This window comes from Aegilops tauschii, chromosome 1 (assembly GCF_002575655.3).
Source record: "Aegilops tauschii subsp. strangulata cultivar AL8/78 chromosome 1, Aet v6.0, whole genome shotgun sequence".
NCBI classification, from domain to species: Eukaryota; Viridiplantae; Streptophyta; class Magnoliopsida; order Poales; family Poaceae; genus Aegilops; species Aegilops tauschii.
The window spans coordinates 314,027,386-314,050,520 of NC_053035.3; the positions used below are offsets into that span (position 1 = coordinate 314,027,386).

At 45.7% G+C, this 23,135-nt stretch overlaps 1 protein-coding gene, 1 non-coding gene and 1 pseudogene across 2 annotated transcripts; 2 read left to right on the forward strand and 1 right to left on the reverse strand.

The window, feature by feature from the left end:
• Positions 1-9,140: 9,140 nt before the first annotated feature.
• LOC109782803 (uncharacterized) lies at positions 9,141-10,035 on the forward strand. Its single transcript, XR_012182379.1, has 2 exons — positions 9,141-9,624; positions 9,734-10,035. It is a non-coding gene; the product is annotated as an uncharacterized protein (transcript).
• Positions 9,905-12,756, reverse strand: LOC109782812 (uncharacterized). The gene is made up of 4 exons (XM_020341424.4): positions 12,303-12,756; positions 12,165-12,218; positions 10,899-11,024; positions 9,905-10,405 (listed from the first exon to the last, which is right to left on the reverse strand). The coding sequence occupies exons 1-4, from the start codon at positions 12,699-12,701 to the stop codon at positions 10,229-10,231; spliced, it is 756 nt and encodes a 251-aa protein (XP_020197013.1). The 5' UTR covers positions 12,702-12,756; the 3' UTR covers positions 9,905-10,228.
• An 8,076-nt stretch (positions 12,757-20,832) lies between these two features.
• LOC109782811 (haloacid dehalogenase-like hydrolase domain-containing protein Sgpp) lies at positions 20,833-22,544 on the forward strand (annotated as a pseudogene).
• Positions 22,545-23,135: the final 591 nt, after the last annotated feature.

Here is a 23,135-nt window from a genome sequence, read left to right on the forward strand (position 1 = left end):
TCACCCAGTTACGTTGTGACGTTTGGTAGCACACAAAGTGTTCCTCCGGTATTCGGGAGTTGCATAATCTCATAGTCATAGGAACATGTATAAGTAATGAAGAAAGCAATAGTAATATACTAAACGATCAAATGCTAAGCTAACGGAATGGGTCAAGTCAATCACATCATTCACTAATGATGTGATCCCGTTAATCAAATGACAACTCATGTCTATGGTTAGAAAACATAACCATCTTTGATTCAGTGAGCTAGTCAAGTAGAGGTATACTAGTGACACTCTGTTTGTCTATGTATTCACACATGTACTAAGTTTCCGGTTAATACAATTCTAGCATGAATAATAAACATTTATCATGATATAAGGAAATATAAATAACAACTTTATTATTGCCTCTAGGGCATATTTCCTTCAGTCTCCCACTTGCACTAGAGTCAATAATCTAGATTACACAGTAATGATTCTAACGCCCATGGAGTCTTGGTGTTGATCATGTTTTGCTCGTGGGAGAGGCTTAGTCAACAGGTCTGCAACATTCAGACCCGTATGTATTTTGCAAATCTCTATGTCTCCCTCCTTGACTTGATCGCGGATGGAGTTGAAGCATCTCTTGATGTGCTTGGTTCTCTTGTGAAATCTGGATTCCTTTGCCAAGGAAATTGCACCAGTATTGTCACAAAAGATTTTCATTGGACCCGATGCACTAGGTATGACACCTAGATCAAATATGAACTCCTTCATTTGCCGCTTCCGAAGCAGCTACGTACTCCGCTTCACACGTAGATCCCGCCACGACGCTTTGTTTAGAACTGCACCAACTGACAGCTCCACCGTTCAATATAAACACGTATCCGGTTTGTGACTTAGAGTCATCCGGATCAGTGTCAAAGCTTGCATCGACGTAACCATTTACGACGAGCTCTTTGTCACCTCCATAAACGAGAAACATATCCTTAGTCCTTTTCAGGTATTTCAGGATGTTCTTGACCGCTGTCCAGTGATCCACTCCTGGATTACTTTGGTACCTCCCTGCTAAACTAATAGCAAGGCACACATCAGGTCTGGTACACAGCATTGCATACATGATAGAGCCTATGGCTGAAGCATAGGGAACACCTTTCATTTTCTCTCTATCTTCTGCAGTGGTCGGGCATTGAGTCTGACTCAACTTCACACCTTGTAACACAGGCAAGAACCCTTTCTTTGCTTGATCCATTTTGAACTTCTTCAAAACTTTATCAAGGTATGTGCTTTGTGAAAGTCCAATTAAGCATCTTGATCTACCTCTATAGATCTTGATGCCCAATATATAAGCAGCTTCACCGAGGTCTTTCATTGAAAAACTCTTATTCAAGTATCCTTTTATGCTATCCAGAAATTCTATATCATTTCCAATCAACAATATGTCATCCACATATAATTAGAAATGCTACAGAGCTCCCACTCACTTTCTTGTAAATACAGGCTTCTCCAAAAGTCTGTATAAAACCATATGCTTTGATCACACTATCAAAACATTTATTCCAACTCCGAGATGCTTGCACCAGTCCATAGATGGATCGTTGGAGCTTGTACACTTTTTTAGCATCCTTTGGATCGATAAAACCTTCAGGTTGCATCATATACAACTCTTCTTCCAGAAATCCATTCAGGAATGCAGTTTTGACATCCATTTGCCAAATTTCATAATCATAAAATGCGGCAATTGCTAACATGATTCGGACGGACTTAAGCATCGCTACGGGTGAGAAAGTCTCATCGTAGTCAACTCCTTGAACTTGTCGAAAACCTTTCGCGACAAGTCGGGCTTTGTAGATAGTAACATTACCGTCAGCGTCTGTCTTCTTCTTGAAGATCCATTTATTCTTGATGGCTTGCCGATCATCGGGCAAGTCAACCAAAGTGCACACTTTGTTCTCGTACATGGATCCCATCTCAGATTTCATGGCCTCAAGCCATTTTGCGGAATCTGGGCTCATCATCGCTTCCTCATAGTTCATAGGTTCGTCATGGTCAAGTAACATGACCTCCAGAACAGGATTACCGTAGCACTCTGGTGCGGATCTTACTCTGGTTAACCTACGAGCTTCAGTAGTAACTTGATCTGAAGTTACATGATCATCATCATTAGCTTCCTCACTAATTGGTGTAGGAGTCACAGGAACTGATTTATGAACTACTTTCCAATAAGGGAGCAGGTACTGTTACCTCATCAAGTTCTACTTTCCTCCCACTCACTTCTTTCGAGAGAAACTCCTTCTCTAGAAAGGATCCATTCTTGGCAACGAATGGTTTGCCTTCGGATCTGTGATAGAAGGTGTACCCAACAGTCTCCTTTGGGTATCCTATGAAGACACATTTCTCCGATTTGGGTTCGAGCTTATTAGGTTGAAGCTTTTTCACATAAGCATCGCAGCCCCAAACTTTAAGAAACGACAACTTTGGTTTCTTGCCAAACCACAGTTCATAAGGTGTCGTCTCAACGGATTTACATGGTGCCCTATTTAACGTGAATTCAGCTGTCTCTAAAGCATAACCCCAAAATGATAGCGGTAAATCAGTAAGAGACATCATAGATCGCACCATATCTAGTAAAGTGCGATTACGACGTTGGGACACACCATTATGCTGTGGTGTTCCAGGTGGCGTGAGTTGCGAAACTATTCCGCATTGTTTCAAATGAAGACCAAACTCGTAACTCAAATATTCTCCTCCACGATCAGATCGTAGAAACATTATTTTCTTGTTACGATGATTTTCCACTTCACTCTGAAATTCTTTGAACTTTTCAAATGTTTCAGACTTATGTTTCATCAAGTAGATATACCCATGTCTGCTCAAATCATTTGTGAAGGTGAGAAAATAACGATACCCGCCGCGAGCCTCAACATTCATCGGACCACATACATCAGTATGTATGATCTCCAACAAATCTGTTGCTCGCTCCATTGTTCCGGAGAACGGAGTTTTAGTCATCTTGCCCATGAGGCATGGTTCGCAAGTACCAAGTGATTCATAATCAAGTGATTCCAAAAGTCCATCAGAATGGAGTTTCTTCATGCGCTTTACACCAATATGACCTAAACGGCAGTGCCACAAATAAGTTGCACTATCATTATCAACTCTGCATCTTTTGGCTTCAATATTATGAATATGTGTATCACTACTATCAAGATTCAATATAAATAGACCACTCTTCAAGGGTGCATGACCATAAAAGATATTACTCATATAAATAGAACAACCATTATTCTCTGATTTAAATGAATAACCGTCTCGCATCAAACAAGATCCAGATATAATGTTCATGCTCAACGCTGGCACCAAATAACAATTATTCAGGTCTAAAACTAATCCCGAAGGTAGATGTAGAGGTAGTGTGCCGACCGCGATCACATCGACTTTGGAACCATTTCCCACGCGCATCGTCACCTCGTCCTTAGCCAATCTTCGCTTAATCCGTAGTCCCTGTTTCGAGTTGCAAATATTAGCAACAGAACTAGTATCAAATACCCAGGTGCTACTGCGAGCATTAGTAAGGTACACATCAATAACATGTATATCACATATACCTTTGTTCACCTTGCCATCCTTCTTATCCGCCAAATACTTGGGGCAGTTCCGCTTCCCGTGACCAATCCCTTTGCAGCAGAAGCACTCAGTCTCAGGCTTAGGTCCAGAATTGGGCTTGTTCACTTGAGCAGCAACTTGCTTGCCGTTCTTCTTGAAGTTCCCCTTCTTCCCTTTACCCTTTTTCTTGAAACTGGTGGTCTTGTTAACCATCATCAACACTTGATGCTCCTTCTAGATTTCTACCTCCGCAGCCTTTAGCATTGCGAAGAGCTGGGAATTGTCTTATCCATCCCTTGCATGTTATAGTTCATCACGAAGCTCTTGTAGCTTGGTGGCAGTGATTGAAGAATTCTGTCAATGACACTATCATCCAGAAGATTAACTCCCAGTTGAATCAAGTGATTGTTATACCCAGACATTTTGAGTATATGCTCACTGACAGAACTGTTCTCCTCCATCTTGCAGCTGTAGAACTTATTGGAGACTTCATATCTCTCAATCCGGGCATTTGCTTGAAATATTAACTTCAACTCCTGGAACATCTCATATGCTCCATGACGTTCAAAATGTCGTTGAAGTCCCGGTTGTAAACCGTAAAGCATGGCACACTGAACTATCGAGTAGTCATCAGCTTTGCCCTGTCAGACGTTCATAACATCTGGTGTTGCTCCTGCAGCGGGTTTGACACCTAGCGGTGCTTCCAGGACGTAATTCTTCTGTGCAGCAATGAGGATAATCCTCAAGTTACGGACCCAGTCCGTGTAGTTTCTACCATCATCTTTCAACTTAGCTTTCTCAAGGAACGCATTAAAATTCAACGGAACAACATCACGGGCCATCTATCTACAACAACATAGACATGCAAAATACTATCAGGTACTAAGTTCATGATAAATTAAAGTTCAATTAATCAAATTACTTAAGAACTCCCACTTAGATAGACATCCCTCTAATCATCTAAGTGATCACGTGATCCATATCAACTAAACCTTGTACGATCATCACGTGAGATGGAGTAGTCTTCAATGGTGAACATCACTATGTTGATCATATCTACTATATGATTCACGCTCGACCTTTCGGTCTCAGTGTTCCGAGGCCATATCTGCATATGCTAGGCTTGTCAAGTTTAACTCGAGTATTCTGCATGTGCAAAACTGGCTTGCACCCGTTGTATGTGAACGTAGAGCTTATCACACCCGATCATCACGTGGTGTCTCGGCACGACGAACTTTCGCAACGGTGCATACTCAGGGAGAACACTTATACCTTGAAATTTAGTGAGAGATCATCTTATAATGCTACCGTCGATCTAAGCAAAATAAGATGCATACAAGATAAACATCACATGCAATCAATATAAGTGATATGATATGGCCATCATCATCTTGTGCCTTTGATCTCCATCTCCAAAGCACTGTCATGATCACCATCGTCACTGGCGCGACACCTTGATCTCCATCATAGCATCATTGTCGTCTCGCCAACTATTGCTTCTACGACTATCGCTACCGCTTAGTGATAAAGTAAAGCAATTACATGACGATTGCATTTCATACAATAAAGCGACAACCATATGGCTCCTGCCAGTTGCCAATAACTCGGTTACAAAACATGATCATCTCATACAATAAAATTTAGCATCATGTCTTGACCATATCACATTACAACATGCCCTGCAAAAACAAGTTAGACGTCCTCTACTTTGTTGTTGTAAGTTTTACGTGGCTGCTATGGGCTGAGCAAGAACCGTTCTTACCTACGCATCAAAACCACAATGATATTTCGTCAAGTATATGCTGTTTTAACCTTCAACAAGGACCGAGCGTAGCCACACTCGATTCAACTAAAGTTGGAGAAACTGACACCCTCCAGCCACCTGTGTGTGAAGCACGTCGGTAGAACCAGTCTCGCGTAAGCGTACGCGTAATGTCGGTAAGCAGTATGACTAGTATCGCCCACAACTCACTTGTGTTCTACTCGTGCATATAACATCTACACATAAACCTGGCTCTGATACCACTGTTGGGGAACGTAGTAATTTCAAAAAAATTCCTACGCACACGCAAGATCATGGTGATGCATAGCAACGAGAGGGAAGAGTGTTGTCCATGTACCCTCGTAGACCGAAATTGGAAGCGTTATGACAACACGGTTGATGTACTCGTACGTCTTCACGATCGACCGATCCTAGTACCGAATGTACGGCACCTCCACGATCTACACACGTTCAGCTCGGTGACGTCCCACGAACTCACGATCCAGTAGAGCTTCGAGGGAGAGTTCCGTCAGCACACGGCGTGATGACGCTGATGATGAAGTTACCGACACAGGTCTTCGCCTAAGCACCGCTACGATATGACCTAGGTGGATTATGGTGGAGGGGGGCACCGCACACGGCTAAGAGATCAATGATCAACTTGTGTGTCTATGGGATGCCCCCTCCCCCGTATATAAAGGAGTGGAGGAGGGGGAGGAGGCCGGCCTCCTAGGCGCGCCCCAAGGGGAGTCCTACTCCCACCGGGAGTAGGATTCCACCCCTTCCAAGAGTAGGAGTAGGAGGGAAGGAAGGAAGAGAGAGGGGGAAGAAAAAAGGCCCCCCCTTCCTTGTCCAATTCGGACTAGAGGGGGAGGGGGACGCGCGGCCTGCCCTGGCCGCCCCTTCCTCTCTCCACCAAGGCCCATGAGGCCCATTACACTCCCCGGGGGGTTCCGGTAACCCCCCAGTACTCCGGTATTCGTCCAAACTCACTCGGAACCCTTCCGAAGTCCAAACATAGTCATCCAATATATCGATCTTTATGTCTCGACCATTTCGAGACTCCTCGTCATGTCCGTGATCATATCCGGGACTGCGAACTACCTTCGGTACATCAAAACACGTAAACTCATATTACCGATCGTCACCGAACGTTAAGCGTGCGGACCCTACGGGTTCGAGAACTATGTAGACATGACCGAGACACGTCTCCGGTCAATAACCAATAGCGGAACCTGGATGCTCATATTGTCTCCCACATATTCTACGAAGATTTTTATCGGTCAAACCGCATAACAACACACGTTGTTTCCTTTGTCATCGGTATGTTACTTGCCCGAGATTCGATCGTCGGTATCTCAATACCTAGTTCAATCTCGTTACCGGCAAGTCTCTTTACTCGTTTCGTAATACATCATCCCGCAACTAACTCATTAGTTGCATTGCTTGCAAGGTTTATAGTGATGTGTTATTACCGAGAAGACCCGGAGATACCTCTCCGACAATTGGAGTGACAAACCCTAATCTTGCTATGCCAACTCAACAAGTACCATCGGAGACACCTGTAGAGCACCTTTATAATCACCCAGTTACGTTGTGACGTTTGGTAGCACACAAAGTGTTCCTCCGGTATTCGGGAGTTGCATAATCTCATAGTCATAGGAACATGTATAAGTCATGAAGAAAGCAATAGCAATATACTAAACGATCAAATGCTAAGCTAACGGAATGGGTCAAGTCAATCACATCATTCACTAATGATGTGATCCCGTTAATCAAATGACAACTCATGTCTATGGTTAGGAAACATAATCATCTTTGGTTCAATGAGCTAGTCAAGTAGAGGCATACTAGTGACACTCTGTTTGTCTATGTATTCACACATGTACTAAGTTTCCGGTTAATACAATTCTAGCATGAATAATAAACATTTATCATGATATAAGGAAATATAAATAACAACTTTATTATTGCCTCTAAGGCATATTTCCTTCAGTAATCAACATCATTATATGAGTGGCCTTGACGACCTGCCCGGCCACCACCTCGGGAAAAACCACCGCCACTCCACTGGAAGGTCTCCTTCAGGTCCGATGATCCAATCAGCTCGCATATTCTTGAATATGAGTGCTGAAGGAGGATGAAGTCCATTACCACGTTCCTTATAAATGTGCCCAAACATCCCACATACAACACACCAATTGTACAATCTAACCTCTTCATCATGGCCTCCACCTCGCTCGCTTCCGTGAAGTCTTTTCATACATCGCCTTCCCTAATCCGAAAGATTAGGTCTACCAGGCTCCTGTAGAAACCCTAACGCCCTCCGCCCCCCAAAAGACACCAACTAAGTCCGGGAACAATCCAAGATCGTCCCATGTTCAGTCTAAAATCGCTTCGATTGGTGGAATCAGATGGGAGTGGAAGAATTCACTACGGTGGGAAGGATCGCCGCCGAGAGGAAAAGAGCCCTAACGATAGGGGGAGATAGTGTTGTTTAGGTTTAGATAGAATAGATAGATGTGCCGGTTATCTTGGGATCGCCACTCTCTTCTTGAAGACTTGAAGACATCGTCGTGGTGCTCCTCTCCATGTATGGGATCCGGGTGAAAACCTTAGTCCGTTGGACTCGGCAGCGGCAACGCTTCGCGATGTTCTCCCTCATGAGGGCGTTGTCATGGATCTTAAGTGTTATAGAACGTAGCGTGGCGTTGTACCCAATCCTTCTTGTGCTCTCTTTCGATTGCGTAGTCGTGTGCGTCCTGCCTGATCCAGTTATTTGGGATCGATGTTGTCTATACTTTTTTTGAGGTTTTTTGGGGGACTATACTATGTTTGGGTTTTTTTAGCAAAATATTTTGTTTGGTTTGTTGTGTTGTCGGCCGGAATGAATAAGGCAGACCGAGCTGGTTTTTTTGAGGGTTAAGAGCAACTCTAGCAGACCCCGCAAAAACTTGACCCGCAAAACGCGTTTACAGTTTCACAAAGTTCGCGTTTGCGGGTCGAAAACTAGCGCGGCCGAACAGATACTGTAAAACAAACTGCAAAACTGGAATGAAGAGCTCCTTCTTCCAGTCCGGCCGTTGCCGCCCCTTCCTCCAGCCGGCCACGCCGGCCGCGCCCAACCCCGTCGGCCGCAGGCCATGCCCCGTCGCCCGTCAGCCGCGCCCCATCGTCCATTGGTCGCGCCCCGTCCCTGCCGGTCACGCCCCATCACCGCGTCGGTCGCGCCCAGCCTCGCCGGCCTCGCCCCGTCGTCTCCGTCGTCCGCGTCCAGCCTTCCCGGCCATGCCCCATCGCCTCCGTCGTCCGCGCCTTGCTCTATTGCCAAGCGAGCCGTGCCCCTTTGCCTGCCGCGTCGGGAGGATTCCGGCGGCCAGGCTAAGGTCATGGGAGGCCACGACGACGTCGAGCTCGTCCAATTCGAACCGGCGGCGAGCGACTGCGGCGTCTAGCGGCCTTTTTCGATGTGCGGTGATGAATTCCGGCGAGTTTAGGGCGGATTCCGACAAACTCCGCGGCGGCGTGTTTGCTCCGACGAGGTTTGACCGGTATACGGGGCCCCCTAAATTCGGCCTTCCAACCTCCAAAGATAAGGATTTCGGGTGTGCATTTGCAGTGGCCCTTAAAAATTTTACGGGTTGGACCACTTTTACGGTTTTTGTTCTGGACACTTTTTTCGCCCAAAATTGTAAAACGCAAAATTTTTGCGGGTTTGACCATTTATACGGGTCTGTGCTAGAGATGCTCTAAGTCTCAAGATGGGCCGTCATGCTGACCCGGGCTTCCTCCGACCCGGCTCCCCTGTTTTTCCGGTCTCCACACGGCGTGAGCACCAACCAACCATGCGACCGGCGGGCTCGACGGAGTCCTCCCCGGCGGCGCGACAGCGCAGCCCCAGGCATGCGGCCACATCCAGAGGCCACGGCACCAGGCACTCGGAGGCGTACGGCTTCGTGGGGTCCATTGCCGCGTCCGCCACCGCGCTCGCGTACATCGCGTGGGCGTACGTGCCGGAGCAGTGGCTCTGCCACATCGGCGCGACCTACCACCCCAACAAGTATCTGTCGCCGCCGCAGTTGCTTCTTCCTCGCGAGAAATGAGTCCTGTCACTCACTGTCACCCTTGCTGCTGCTGCTGTCCTCTGAGGCGCTGGGCGGTGGCCGTTCCGGCGTTCCTGGCGGTGGCCGTTCCGGCGTTCCTGGCGGTGGCCGTGGCGCAGGGAGTGGTCCTGTACGTCGCGTCCAACTTCCTCCTCGCTCCTCCGCCGGCTTGCTTCAACACCATCTCCGGTGAGAATCGACATCTTCCTGTTCAAAAAATGGGGACAGAATGCATTCCGCTATGGTCATTTCACATCTTCAGAAACCATGTGGCTGACGATCCCTAATCCATTCTCAGATGAACACGCCCGGGAGCCGGCGTCTTCTCTGCGGACGGGGGAAGATCAAGCCATCGAGCCCATCTCGGACATCGGCATTGACTGGATAAACCATCTCATGTTTGACGAGCAAGGGCATCATTCACTTCCAAGAGGATCCAAGAGGATGGACTCAGCTGAACCCATCGTGATTTTTTAATGATAGATGTGCACGGGTTTTATTTATTTTTTTGCTTTCCAAGATTCATTACTGAAGTGGCATTTGCATGCTCTACAAATTACAGTCTCCCTACTGCACTCACAAAATGTAACAAGTACTGCATAGGCCAGAAGTGAGTTTGCGCATGCCAGCCCATCTGTAATAACAGGCACATATAATGTACAACAACACACCTAATAACGAACACAGCCGCATATACAAAACGGCGCACCAATCGCAGCCTGAGCACACTGTCTTCTCATTCCCTCTCCTCCTCGCTGATTAGCCCGTGTAAACTGCAAGAACAGCGCGTTCATCACTTCTCCTCGAACTCCACGTCGATGTAATCAGGCCCTGAGCTTCTTGAACCGCCACCGCCACCGCCTCCTGAGGACCTGCTGTTTGGCTGCCACACAATGTTTTGGCAATTCATGCACCGGATCACCTGGTTGCGGTAACCTACGAACCGTCTTTTACATGCTGGGCACGATCCCTGGAAGTAAAACTTACCAGGTCAGTGACTGCTGGTATTATAGCCGATTACTGCAGAAGAACAAATTGACGAGCAGCGATACTGCAGAGGATTCCTTCAACCATCCCGAAATAACACATGATAAACCCAAATGTTATGCACGTATGAGGATCGGCCTGCTAAAGTGGTATGCTGCATAAAAACAGAGCAACCATATTTGCATCTAGGTTGAACTACTCTTCTACAATGCAAGGGTGACCACATTTGAGTCACTGATGTGAGATATAACTATAGATCCAAGTCTAAACTGATGAAATGCTTCGTTGTACAGACAAACGCTCAAAGGGATTGAACAAAATGCTTAGGTTCTAACAATTAATACGAAAACCATACGTATAAAGCAACAACAGCCAGTCAGCCACACCCAGTCACATAGGGACTGCTGCAGACTTCCTTTGAAGTGATTTAAATAAGTGGAGAACGAAATACTAAATTTAGAAAGATGGTCATTTACCTCAATAGCAACCCTGTTAGCAAAGGTCCCAAGGAGAAGAGGGGCTGCAAATGGTAGCACGAATGTACTGAAAATGAAAATTCTGAAGAGCCACCCCGACAGTGCAAGCCACACGAAAGTAAGTGTCTGCATCCAAATATGGAATATTATTATTGCAGCATAATATTGAAGTCGAAAATTTTGGGTATGAGAAGGTGCTCAAAGTTAGAACTATTTATACAACTTGGATCCTAAAAAATATAAGTGGGCACAACCCAGTCAGCTGAAGTAAAGGTGTATCTAATAAAACTCCGTATATGGGTAAATTTTGCATTGACTGTTCCCCCAATTATAAAAAATGTAGCAAGAGAAATGAATTGTGAATGCATGGGTGATAAGTCTCACTTCTTTTCATATGTTCTTGTTCCTACATCCTATGTTTGTTCTTACATACACAAATGATATCAACAAGGAGGAGCATTCATTAATTCATTAATCATCAGGATTGCAGCCATTACAGAGAGGCAGATTACAAGAAAAATACAGATCTTGATCCATAACCACCATTAGCTGTCAAAAACAAAGATCCAAGACACATTGGCGGTACAACCACATCAGGAAAAGTAGACATTCGTGGCAAGCTCCTTGATCCAGCGGACACACATAGTGTGAGTGTAGGCAGGAAGCCATATCTAAGACTAGTCACAATGGGAGTAACTTCAGCAGTAACATCGAGTCCAACTCAGAAAATTTGCTTATGTCGCATTGAGTTAATGAGGAGAGAGGTAGTTTGAGTAACTTAGGTAGTTACTGTAACATCACATGTCCCAATGCGATCTTCAAGTGGCTATTTCACACGAATCACCTTTGCGCTCCTAGCTTCCTCGATATTTTATGATCATGCTATGGTTAACTTAGTGTTAGGCATCCAAGCTCAAGCATCAGACCTGAGAAACAATCAACTACCGGGAACCTGTCTACACTAACTTACGATCTACCAAAGTAACCACAACAATCAGTCAGACACCACTTCAAGCCTGTAAATTAATTGACCTTGACTGCAAACAACAAATTCTTTCTGCAAAATTAGCCTCAGCTAACAACTCACCCACTATTCCTAAACTAGATCAGGACTTAGGAACAGACTAGTATAGCTCAATAGGTCTATTTGATTGATGCAAAACATGCTTATATATCACTAGCAAAATCCAAACGGTGATGATCTACGCAAGTATGTGAATGAGTACGCAGGATAACGGATTGATTTCAAGCTGCCAGTGAACTCACAGACAAGGCTCTCCCGATAGGAGTCGCCAGGAAGTCACTCAGCTCCCTCCGATACTGCACACCAAAGCACAAATTAGCCATAAACTGAGCCAGCAGCTAGGCGCTAATAGGTCATAGCATGGTGGAGAGCATCTGTACCCTAGGCCAGCTGCGGGAGAAGTCGACGGAGAAGGACCGCCACCGCCGGCCGACGCCGAGCTCGGCGTCGATCTCAGCGGCTCGCTCCCGCGCCGCGCGCGCGGCCTCGGCCACGCGGCGCGAGATCGAGTACCGCCCGTCCAGGCGCTGCGCGGCCTGTCGCGCCTCGAAGGAGAGGCGCTCGGCCCCCGCGTTGGCGCCCCGCCAAGCGCGCTGCAGAAGGCCGTCGAGGTCGGCGCGGCCGAAGAAGGCGCGAGGGGACACCGTCGAGGCCCGCCCGAGCTGACCACGGCGGGCGGGAACAGCGAAGCGCGAGAGGTGGAGGAGGCGGCCGCGGCTGGTCCCGGTCGACGGCGGTGGGGGGTGATGCCACCGAGGAGGTGCGAGCGTGGACGCCATTCCGGCGCGTGCGAGGGCGAGAGTGCGTCGCGTGGTCGCGAGATTATTGTGCGGATGGGGTCGCTCGGTTCGTGGGCCGTGTTGGGTTGAGGCCTCTGCTCTCGTGCTCGGGGCCGCCCGTTGCGTCAAAACAAACTGTGGACGTAATGCGCAGCCCAACGCGCGTGTTGGCCCAGCCCAACTCGGGTTATCATTTTCCTCTTTTCTCTTTCGTTTCTTTTTTGGAAAACGCTAATGCTCTGCCGGCTGATGGCGCGGAGAGTTCCGCCACCCGCGCGACCGTTGGATCGTCCTTGATCCACACGTCCTTAAGCACACTCACACATGTTTATCTTATCTTGCAACAACAACGATGTTGCAAACCACGTCGGCGAACAACAACGACAACTTAGACAAGTTTTTGCAACATCAGCTTTGTAGCAACAAAAAAAAAATTCACAACAAAACCTCTGTTGTAAGAAATATCTACGACAAAAACTTTGTTGCAAAAAAAATGCAACACAACCTATGTTGCAGAAAAGGTCCCGCAACACAATTTATGTTGCAAAAAAATGCAACACAATTTCTGTTGTAAATGTTTCTGCAACAAGACCTCTGTTGCGAAGTGGAGGAATACGTTCAACCGCTAGATTGTGCCGCATCTAATGACCCGCGAGGCGGCGGATCTTTTAAAATGATCTTTTCTTTTCTGTTCACTTTGAATTTTAGGACTGTGCTAGTCAGAAGTTAACTACGGATCCGAACGCGGCTTTCTCTTCCTTTCTAACTATTTCTTCCTTTTTATAATGTAAGACGTTTTTTTGACACCACACTACGCTAGTGTCAAAAAAGTGTTACATTATGGAACGGATGGAGTACTAATCACTCATCTAATTCTCTTTTTTTCTTAATTGTTAATTGCGTTCTGGGGTGAAAGACATGCTGACATTTATTTGTGATTCCATGCATACATGCAAACTACAAGACAAAACAAATTATGTCAGCAAAATATTCTTTCTATTGTGAAACTTAAAATATTTTGTAGCTCAAACCGTCGGTTCAATTAAAAAACTACTTTCCAAAAAAAATTGTTGCGACTAGATTTTCAAAACTAGATCACATGTTGATATGTTTCGACAAAAAAAATTCAGGTAAAAAATTAACAAGGCTGGGCTACATAAGTTATTATGTCTATAACACATAAGTTAACAAGCTGTTTTCATATAAATTATGGGGCATGAAAAATTGTCTTCCAACCTTTCTCCCCGCATTCACATGCATGCATGCACTAGAGGACAAAACGCAGATGTTATCCTAGTTTTTTCTCATTTTGAAACTTCAAAAAATTTTGTAGCTCAAATCATTGGTCTGGTTGAAAAATCGTTTTCACATAAAAATTCATCATTATAAGACCTTCAAAACTAGATTTCATGTTGGTATGTTCTGATGATTTTTTCTCGTATACAAAGTAGCGAGGCCTAAGCTACGTAACTTATAACGTCTGTGACACATAAGTAATCAAGTTGTTTTCATAAAAATTACCAGGCATGAAAAATGGTATTCCAACCTTTCTCTAGTGCATGCACTTAGTTACCAGACCTAGTCTAAGTAAGTTATCAGCTCTGATGTGTGTGTGTGTATTATCATGCTATTTACACGTGAGTTACCTGATACATTTTCAACAACTTTTTCCTGAGACAAAGTTACAACGGTGTTTGTGTGTGAGTTACCGCGCCTGCGGTCCGTATATTACCCCACTATTTACACATAAATTATCGAGGGGTATGTTTTCAAACAACTTCCTTCCCCCAGGGTCAAAGTTACCACAGTAGTATGTGAGTTATCAAGTCTACGGTGTGTGTATTACCGTGCTATTTACACAAAAGTTGTCGGAAGGGGGTATGTTTCCAAACAACTTCCTGCCCCCACACCCCCGGGTCAAAAGTTACCGCAGTGTTTGTGCGTGAGTTATCAGATATATGATGTATATAGTAACATTCTATTTACACGTAAGTTATCGGGGGGGGGGGGTATGTTTTCAAACACGCTCCGGGTCAAAAGTCATCATGGTGTTTGTGTGTGAGTTATCAGCTTTGTTGTTCGTATGTTACCATGCTATTGTGCAAAATTTACTGTGATATGTTTTGAACATTTTATTGTCTCAGTCAGAAGTAATCATGGTGTTTGTGCGTAAGACAGGTCCGCAATTCGTATATTACCATGTTATTTACACAAAAGGTACTGGGGCATATTGTCAACAACTTTTCCCCCTGGTTAAAAATTTAGCATGGTCTGTGTACCCGAGTTATCAACTCTACGATGTGTAAAAAAACCATGCTATTTACATGGAAGGTTTTGGGCTATCTTTTCATAAACTTTTCCCCCGGTTCAAAAGTTACCATGGTGTTTGTACGTAAGTTATTAGGTCGACGGTGCATATATTACCATTCTATTTACACAAAAGTTACCGGGGTATGTTTTCAATAACCTTTTTTTCAAGTCAAAAGTTAACACAGTATTTGTATTTAAGGTATCAAGTCTGAGATATATACATTACCATGCTATTTAAACAGAAATTACCGGGCGTATGTTTTTCAACAAAAAAAGTTCTGAAAGTGCAACTAATCCCCGGGTGGTTTTGGTAATTAATAACAACATATATGTCATTGAACTAATGTTCATTCGAAGATAATTTGAGGAAAGTTCAATGTTGGCATGCAAGGACATGTGATTGTGGACCCCTGATAATGCTAAGGATACACATGGCAAAAGTTCCAAGACTACATTTTTGGTGAAGTGATCAAAGATCACATTGAGTCCATAGGAACACCAATACTATTAAAAGGGGATGAGGTTTTGACCATTAGTGATTTGCTCAAATGCTTCAAGATATTTCTCTAAAAACCCTCAACCACTTTCCCACATCCCAACTGTCCAAAACCCTAAGTCAAATTCGGTTCCACTGAACCACTCACATCCGGACCCACTGAGTTACTTAAGACAGTGCCATAAGCCAAACCTAGAAACTCGATACAACCGAGATGGCGTTCGGTCCCACCGAAGTGCAGTGACCAAGTTTTTGTACCCAGTCGAATTCATTTCAGAATTACCGAGATGAACTTATTGGAACTACCGAGATGAGGAATCTTCTTAGGTAATCACATATCGGCCTCACTGAGTGGATTCATCTGGTCTCACCGATGAGCCTAACGTTTGAATCTTTTACACTATTTGGTCTCACCGAGATTTCTTTTCGGTGTCGCTGAGTTGTGCTTAAAGTTTGTAACAATTGGATCTTTGGTGAAGGCTATATATACCCCTCCACCACCACTCACTCTCAGAGAGAGCAACTAGGACAAAACTACACTTCCCATATCCATTTTCTGAGAGAGAACCACCTACACTTGTGTTGAGTCACGATGTTCCAATCCAACCATTTGGACCTTGATTTCTAGCCTCCCAAGTTGCTTCCCACTCCTATCCTTCTCCTACCCCAAGCCAAATCTGTGAGAGACTAATTGAGTGTTGAGAAGACTATCTTTTGAAGCACAAGAGCAAGGTGTTCATCATCAACAACAACATCCATTACCTTTTGAAGAGTGGTGTCTCCTAGATTGATTAGGTGTCACTTGGGAGCCTTCAAGATCATGTGGAGTTGAACCAAGGAGTTTGTAAGGGCAAGGAGATCGCCTACTTTGTGAAGATATACCACGAGTGAGGCTAGTCCTTCGTGGGCGTAAGCCACGGTGGAATAGACAAGGTTGCTCTTCGTGAACCCTTCGTGGGTGGCGCCCTCCATGGACTCGCGCAGCTGTTACCCTTCGTGGCTTCAGGTCTCCATCAACGTGGATGTACGATAGCACCATTTATCGAAACCATGCCAAAAATCACCGTGTCTTCATTACATTTGATATCTTCGATCTCTCGTTTATTTTCATATGCAGAGTCTTTACTTTCCGCTGCTCAACTCTTAGACTTGCATGTGTAGGGTGTTGCTTGACTATGTAGAATTGCTAAAAGTTGTCTACAACTAAAATTGGGAAAAAGATAAGTTTTTATTTGGTCAAGTAGTCTAATCACCCCCTCTCTAGATATACTTTCGATGGTACAAATTCTCGGGTGAAAAGTTACAATGGCATCTGTATGTGAGTTATCAACTCTGTGCATGTACATTACCATGATATTTACACAGAAATTATCGGGTCATCAGCCCTCCCTAGTCGTATCAGGTCTGTGATATGTGAGTTATCATGTTATGTGCACAGAAGTTATCATGGTATGTTTCAACAACTCCCCCACCCCTACCCCCGCCGACAAAGTTACCAGGATCGCGGTACATAAGTTATCATGTGTGCGATGTGTGAGTTATCATGTTATTTGCACAGAAGTTATTGTGGTATGTTTTAGCAACCCCCACCCCCACCCCTGCCAACAAAGTTATCAGGACCGGGGTACATAAGTTATAAGGTTTGCCATGTATGAGTTATCATGTTATTTGCACAAAACTTACTGTGGTATGTTTCAACAACTCCCCCACCCCCACCCTCGCCGATAAAGTTTCCAGGACTAGGGTACATAAGTTATCAGGTTTGCGAAGTGTTAGTTACCATGTTATTCACACAAAAGTTATAGAAGAGATATTTACACAAAAAGATACCAAACCTCTACGGTGCATAAGCTCTAATCACGTTAGTCTGTTGACCGTACCTATAAAGATCTCATTACACAACTTCCCTCGACAAATCTCTTTTACCAAGCCTCTCTTCGATACAATGCTCAGATTTTCCAGTGTGATTCACATGTCTATAAATTAGATCTCAATTAGTCAAATCACACAAATGATTAGATAGTCTAGTGGTTATCTTACTCAATCCTCAATGGAGTGGTTGAGGGTTCAAATCCCACATTTGACAATCCTTTTACCGCAAAAAAGCATCCCTCCATCCCAGTGCATAAGTCATCTTTCGTTGTGGCAGAGGGGAAAAATGAGAGAATTTAATGTTTATTTGCTACTCCCTCTATTCCTAAATATTTGTCTTTTTAAAGATTTTAAATGGACTACCACATACGGATGTATATATATAGACATATTTTAGAGTGTAGATTCACTCATTTTGCTCCGTATATAGTCACTTGTTGAAATCTCTAGAAAGACAAATATTTAGTAATGGAGGGAGTAATTAATACCATTGCATGTAATGAACTGAGCACTACATGTCGTGCTAGGTAGTCTCAAGTCATTAAAACATACACGCCCCATGTTTCTTATTGGTTGATTCCTTTATTCATGCCAGGAAACAGGGTGGGAGTACCTTCTCTCTGTCCTTAAAAGAAAAAAAAAGTCAGGCATGTATCTTTCTCCTTAAATGAGAATTGAAAACCGTCAAATCAGGGGATTTTTTTTGTATTAATGAGAAATAAAAACCGTCCTTAATTCGCAAGAAAAAATATGTCTGCTTTAATGATAATTGAAACCATCCTTAAATCACGGGAGAAGAACAATCCTGATTCTGGGCGCATTTGATTCGTTTGGCGGATCGTGAGCGGGGAAAGCCGGATCGAACATTTACGAGATTGTTCATATCTGTTGCAATACTCCGTTCATTCGGATTTTAGAATTTGCCTTAATTTTAATCTTGTATTTATATTTAGTTTTAACTTGAAAATTTATTTTTTCTCTATCTTTCCTCACAGAATTCCTTGAAAACCGGCTCAACTATCCCATATCTTGTTGATTTACTACCTCTATTTCATATTAATTATCGCTCAAACGGATGTATCTAGACATTCAATAATAAAATAATAGACAAATTAAGAAGATCTCATATAAAATAATGTTTTTCCTTCGAATGTAAAAACAATTATCCAGTAGGAAAGAAACTCACACTATTTTGTAGAATTGTTTTATCCCAAGAGAGGTGGGAGCGTAGAATACAAAGATGAGCATGGTTCCCCGCACACCCATATGAATAGTAAATTTAAAAACCTACTCGAAAAAAAATTCTGAAATTTTGAAGTATCATTTTTTAATCAAAATTAGTATACCATTCTACTCACGTGTGAAGTAATATGAAGTATTAACACCCGTGGTACTCTTTTAGTGAAGAAAATACAATTGAGACGTTACTATCAATCTCTTTTTTTCTGAAAAACTTTCGATCTGTTATTTTATATAAGTTTGATTTTTTTCCAAATTACCACGGATGCCATTCCTTGGTGAAACATTATACAGAGAGCATACCCCGTGCCTATGGCTGTTATGAAAGAATTATATTTTAAAATTATTCAGTAATCTTTTCCGAAGTTACTGTTCAAACGGTGGGTGTTGAACCATGTTCGAAAAATTCCTGTCCTCTATTTTTTTCATGATAATACGTGTCTCATTCATATCATAAATAACAAAGCACAAGTCATGTAAGAACCGATATAATAAAACTGAAAAGATAGCAGCACATCTCTGAGCTTAATACCAACGCCCGTCATCTGCCTCCGGCACCACCACAGCAGCCACCGAAGAAAGAATGACGAATCACCTCCTCAAAAGAGCTTGACGTGGCTCCATCGCTGATATGCAGCTTTGCGGACCTCCAAGGCGGCTCACCAAAAATGCAACCATTGACGTTGAACGGATCAGACCGGTGCAACACCCCGGACACGCCATCGAACTCCAGATCTGGCACCCCACCACGACTAAGACACCGAAGGAGGAAACCATACCTGCCATCCACGAACCACGAACCCAGTACACGTTCCATCTTTCAGATGTCGTCGATGCAGACCACAATCTGCATCCGCTCCTGGACTACCTCCCAAGCTCCATGCCGACGCTGGAGCAAACGTCGTCGCAACGGCGGAGCCCGAGGACACAAGTCCACCACGAGGATGCCGCCGCCTCCACGCCATCCTTGCCTGAACAGAATTATTTTTAAATTCATCCCCAACCATAGAACGGATGGCCTCGTCAAAGAAGGATGCGAAGAATCTTTATTCAGCGCCGTCATCGTCGCCATCGAAGAAAGACGATGAACAACCTAAAAACTGTTAGAATAAATCCGAGGCGCACAGTTGATCTACCGAGGACCAAGCAATCACACGAGCACGACAACGAAATTTGTTAACGAGGTTCACCGATATGGCTACATCCCTGGGGCCTGACTATGGGCGCTCCTCCCCATGACACCGCTACAATACCGCACCCCTGGCCGCCCGGGCGCTGGCACACACGCCAGCTCCCCCGTGTGCCTGTGCTATTATGTTGGCATAGGTTATATCGTGTGTCTACCCCGATATATATGAGAGGCCTATGATACAAGTGTTCTATTAGGACACAACTTCTACCCTGTCTACACAGAGTCCAAAACCAAGTCTAATTGTAACCTATCTTGAACAACAATATTCGACATAATTCTAACAAACTCCACCTTGACGAATATTTTTCATCACCTCGAATTTATTCTAACAAGTGGTATCAGAGCCCAGGTGCCCGGAATAAATCTCGGTGGACTTACATGTGGTCGGTCATGGTTGGTGGGCTCGAAACGCTGGTGTTAGCGGGCCCATGGGTGACCGATGTGTGAGGGAGGGACTGTTGGGTTTAGTCCCACATCGATTGTGGGGGAGACATAACACGACTTATAAGGGCGGATGTGTCCCCTCCTAACAGGCTAGCCTTTTGGGGGGAGAGGGCCCAAGACCTTTCAAAAGTCGATGTTGCTCTCCGGTTGGGCCTACTGACGCAAGTGGGTCAGAAACGCTGGTGTTAGCAGACGCGATATTGCGTAACAGAAACCTAGACTACAAGGTAGTAAAAATGATCCACACGCGTGGATCCGGCGACCCCCTCCCTCCCCCCACCACCGACGACCGAGTTCGCCGGCGGAGAACGGCGCTAAAAGATGGCCTCTCTTAGCGGCGGCTAGGATTCCAGCCGCCAGGGAGGAGAGAAAAACAAAAAATTCCTGTCCTCTAGGAGCGACGAGCATGTACAACTCCGTAGTAGGGCCACGCTACGCATCTTGTTCTCCGCCTGTCGGGAACGGGAATCCAATATTCTCTCAAAAAGAAAAAGAAATCCCACGGCCAGACTGACTGGAGCAGAGGAAACTGCCGACGACCAACATCGTCCGTCCGTTGCAACAGCGAGGCAGCATCAAAGCACGAGATTCCCATGGACTACCCCTCCGCGCGCGGTTCGCAGCCACACGTCTGCCCCGTCTCTCCCCCCCTCCTACAGCCCACCACTCTACTGCATCGCTACCACGCTCACCTTGCATCACCAGCGCCCGGTCCAGCAGATACAAGAACCACACCGCGCGCGCCTACCGGAGGGGCACCGGAGCGCCGGACATGTCGGCCGCCGGTGACAGGTCAGCTACACTGCCCGCTTCCGTTTCCTTTCCTGGGATGAACTATCCTCTGTTTTGCTCGCTTGCGTTGTTGGTTCTTGACCGTCTGAAACCCTGAATCCGCGTGGAGCAGGGATCTGCGGGAGCTGGCGCCGCTGGAGGCGATCCTGTTCGACATCGACGGCACCCTCTGCGACTCGGATCCCTTCCACTTCCTCGCCTTCCGCGAGCTGCTGCAGGAGGTGCGCGCTTTTGCTTTTGCGTCGCTCGCCTTTCCTCTGTCGCCGGCGGCTGGTCTGCAGCTACCCTGTGACCGACCCCAGGTACCCTTGCTTAATTCGGCCGGATCTCTGAACCGAATCTCCCTGCAGGTTGGTTTCAACAATGGAGTCCCCATCACCGAGGAGTTCTACAGCGCCAACATCAGCGGGTGGCACAACGACGCCCTCGCCGGTGCTCTGTTCCCGGAGCTCGAGCACGCCAAGGGCATGGAGTTCATGGATCGCAAGGAAGCCCTGTTCAGAAAGTAACCAACATTACCCTGCCTTCATACTGCAGCATGATTTATTTGTTGTACATACGGTCTGTGCACACTGTCGCATAAATAATATCGAGACATAGTAAGCATCGATCACTCTGAATGATTCAGTTTCAGATATGGCACCGAATGGGTACAGGCACAGAGTAGGCAGATTTCAGTACAATGCCCCGAAATTCCCATGTGTTGTTCTTGCTCTGTCACTCTGATTCTTACTGGAAACCTCAAGCTTAGAGACCGTGCAGGTTAGCGGCAGGAGAGCTCAAGGGACTGGACGGCCTGCAGGAACTGTGCACATGGATCGAAGGCCGCAACCTGAAGCGGGCGGCGGTGACGAACGCGCCGAGGGCGAACGCGGAGCTCATGCTGTCGCTCCTCGGCCTTACCAGCTTCTTCCCGGTGCTCGTCATCGGGAGCGAGTGCGAGCGGGCCAAGCCGTCCCCGGACCCGTACCTCAAGGCCCTCGATCTCATCGGCGCGTCGCCCGATCACACGTTCATCTTCGAGGTAATCAAGATCCGCTGTTCATCTGTTCATGCGCCACTGCCCACATGCCACGACGTCGATGAATGCACGTCGATCTTGGTTTGCTGATCGTGATGTTTCTGTTCATTTGGTTTCTCAGGACTCCGCGTCCGGGATCCGGGCCGGCGTCGCCGCCGGCGTGGCCGTGGTGGGCCTGACCACCGGGAACCCGGAGAAGGTGCTGAGGGACGCGGGGGCGAGCCTACTGATCGAGGATTTCCGGGACCCGAAGCTGATGGCCGTGCTTCAGGAGCTGGACCCTGCACCTGCAGATAAGCAAGGCTGATGTTCGCGGACATGCTTGCTAACTGGACACGGGGGACTAGTCGGTGATCCCCATTTTTTTTAATTTCAATATTTCATCGTGCACGAGCATGAATAATTCTGCAACTATTTAACTTCCCCCGATGCGCGAATGCGTGATCAGAAGAGTTGAGCGCACACTCCTTGGATGTTTCTTCTTCTTCTTTTGACACCTAAAATCCCTCTCTTTATTCATTGGTCACCAAGGTTACATAAATGATAACGCGCACGCGGGGGCGGTGTCTATCTTGCTCTTCTAGCTAAATCATGCGCTGCAACATTTGAACAATTGACATGTGAACAATCTTCAAAAATTGCAGCCACGGCGCCAGCAAAGCATCTTGCATCATACTGATCGTATCAACATTATCCAACGAGTTGATAACCAGCCTGTTGCAACCAGCAGTCTGCTAGATTCAGTCCGAATCTCATGGCTTCAGCCATGAAAACATCCAAGCATAAGTTAGGTCTTCACATTTGCATGAGTGCCTTCACATAAGTTAGTCTTCATCGGGTTATGCTGTTGGTTTGTGGGGGTCACGCAGCGGTCTCGATGAATGGGGTTGTCAATCCCTATTTCAAAAATGGTCGTGGCATTCTCCAGGGTGACCCGGCCTCTCCCCTGCTCTTCAACTTTGTAGCCGATGCCTTTTCCTGTATCTTGAACCGGGCGGCGGCGGCCCGGCATATCCTCCTTGTCGCGTCTCACCTCATTCCCTCCAGCGTGACCCACTTACAATATGT

Excerpts from the sequence above, each read along its gene's own strand:
- LOC109782812 (XM_020341424.4), bottom strand. The coding sequence starts at position 12,701 with ATGGCGTCCACGCTCGCACCTCCTCGGTGGCATCACCCCCCACCGCCG. Across the intron at positions 12,219-12,302 it reads TCTCCCGCAGCTGGCCTAGG|TATCGGAGGGAGCTGAGTGA; the intron begins GTACAGATGCTC and ends TTTGGTGTGCAG. Across the intron at positions 10,406-10,898 it reads CTAACAGGGTTGCTATTGAG|GGATCGTGCCCAGCATGTAA; the intron begins GTAAATGACCAT and ends TTTTACTTCCAG.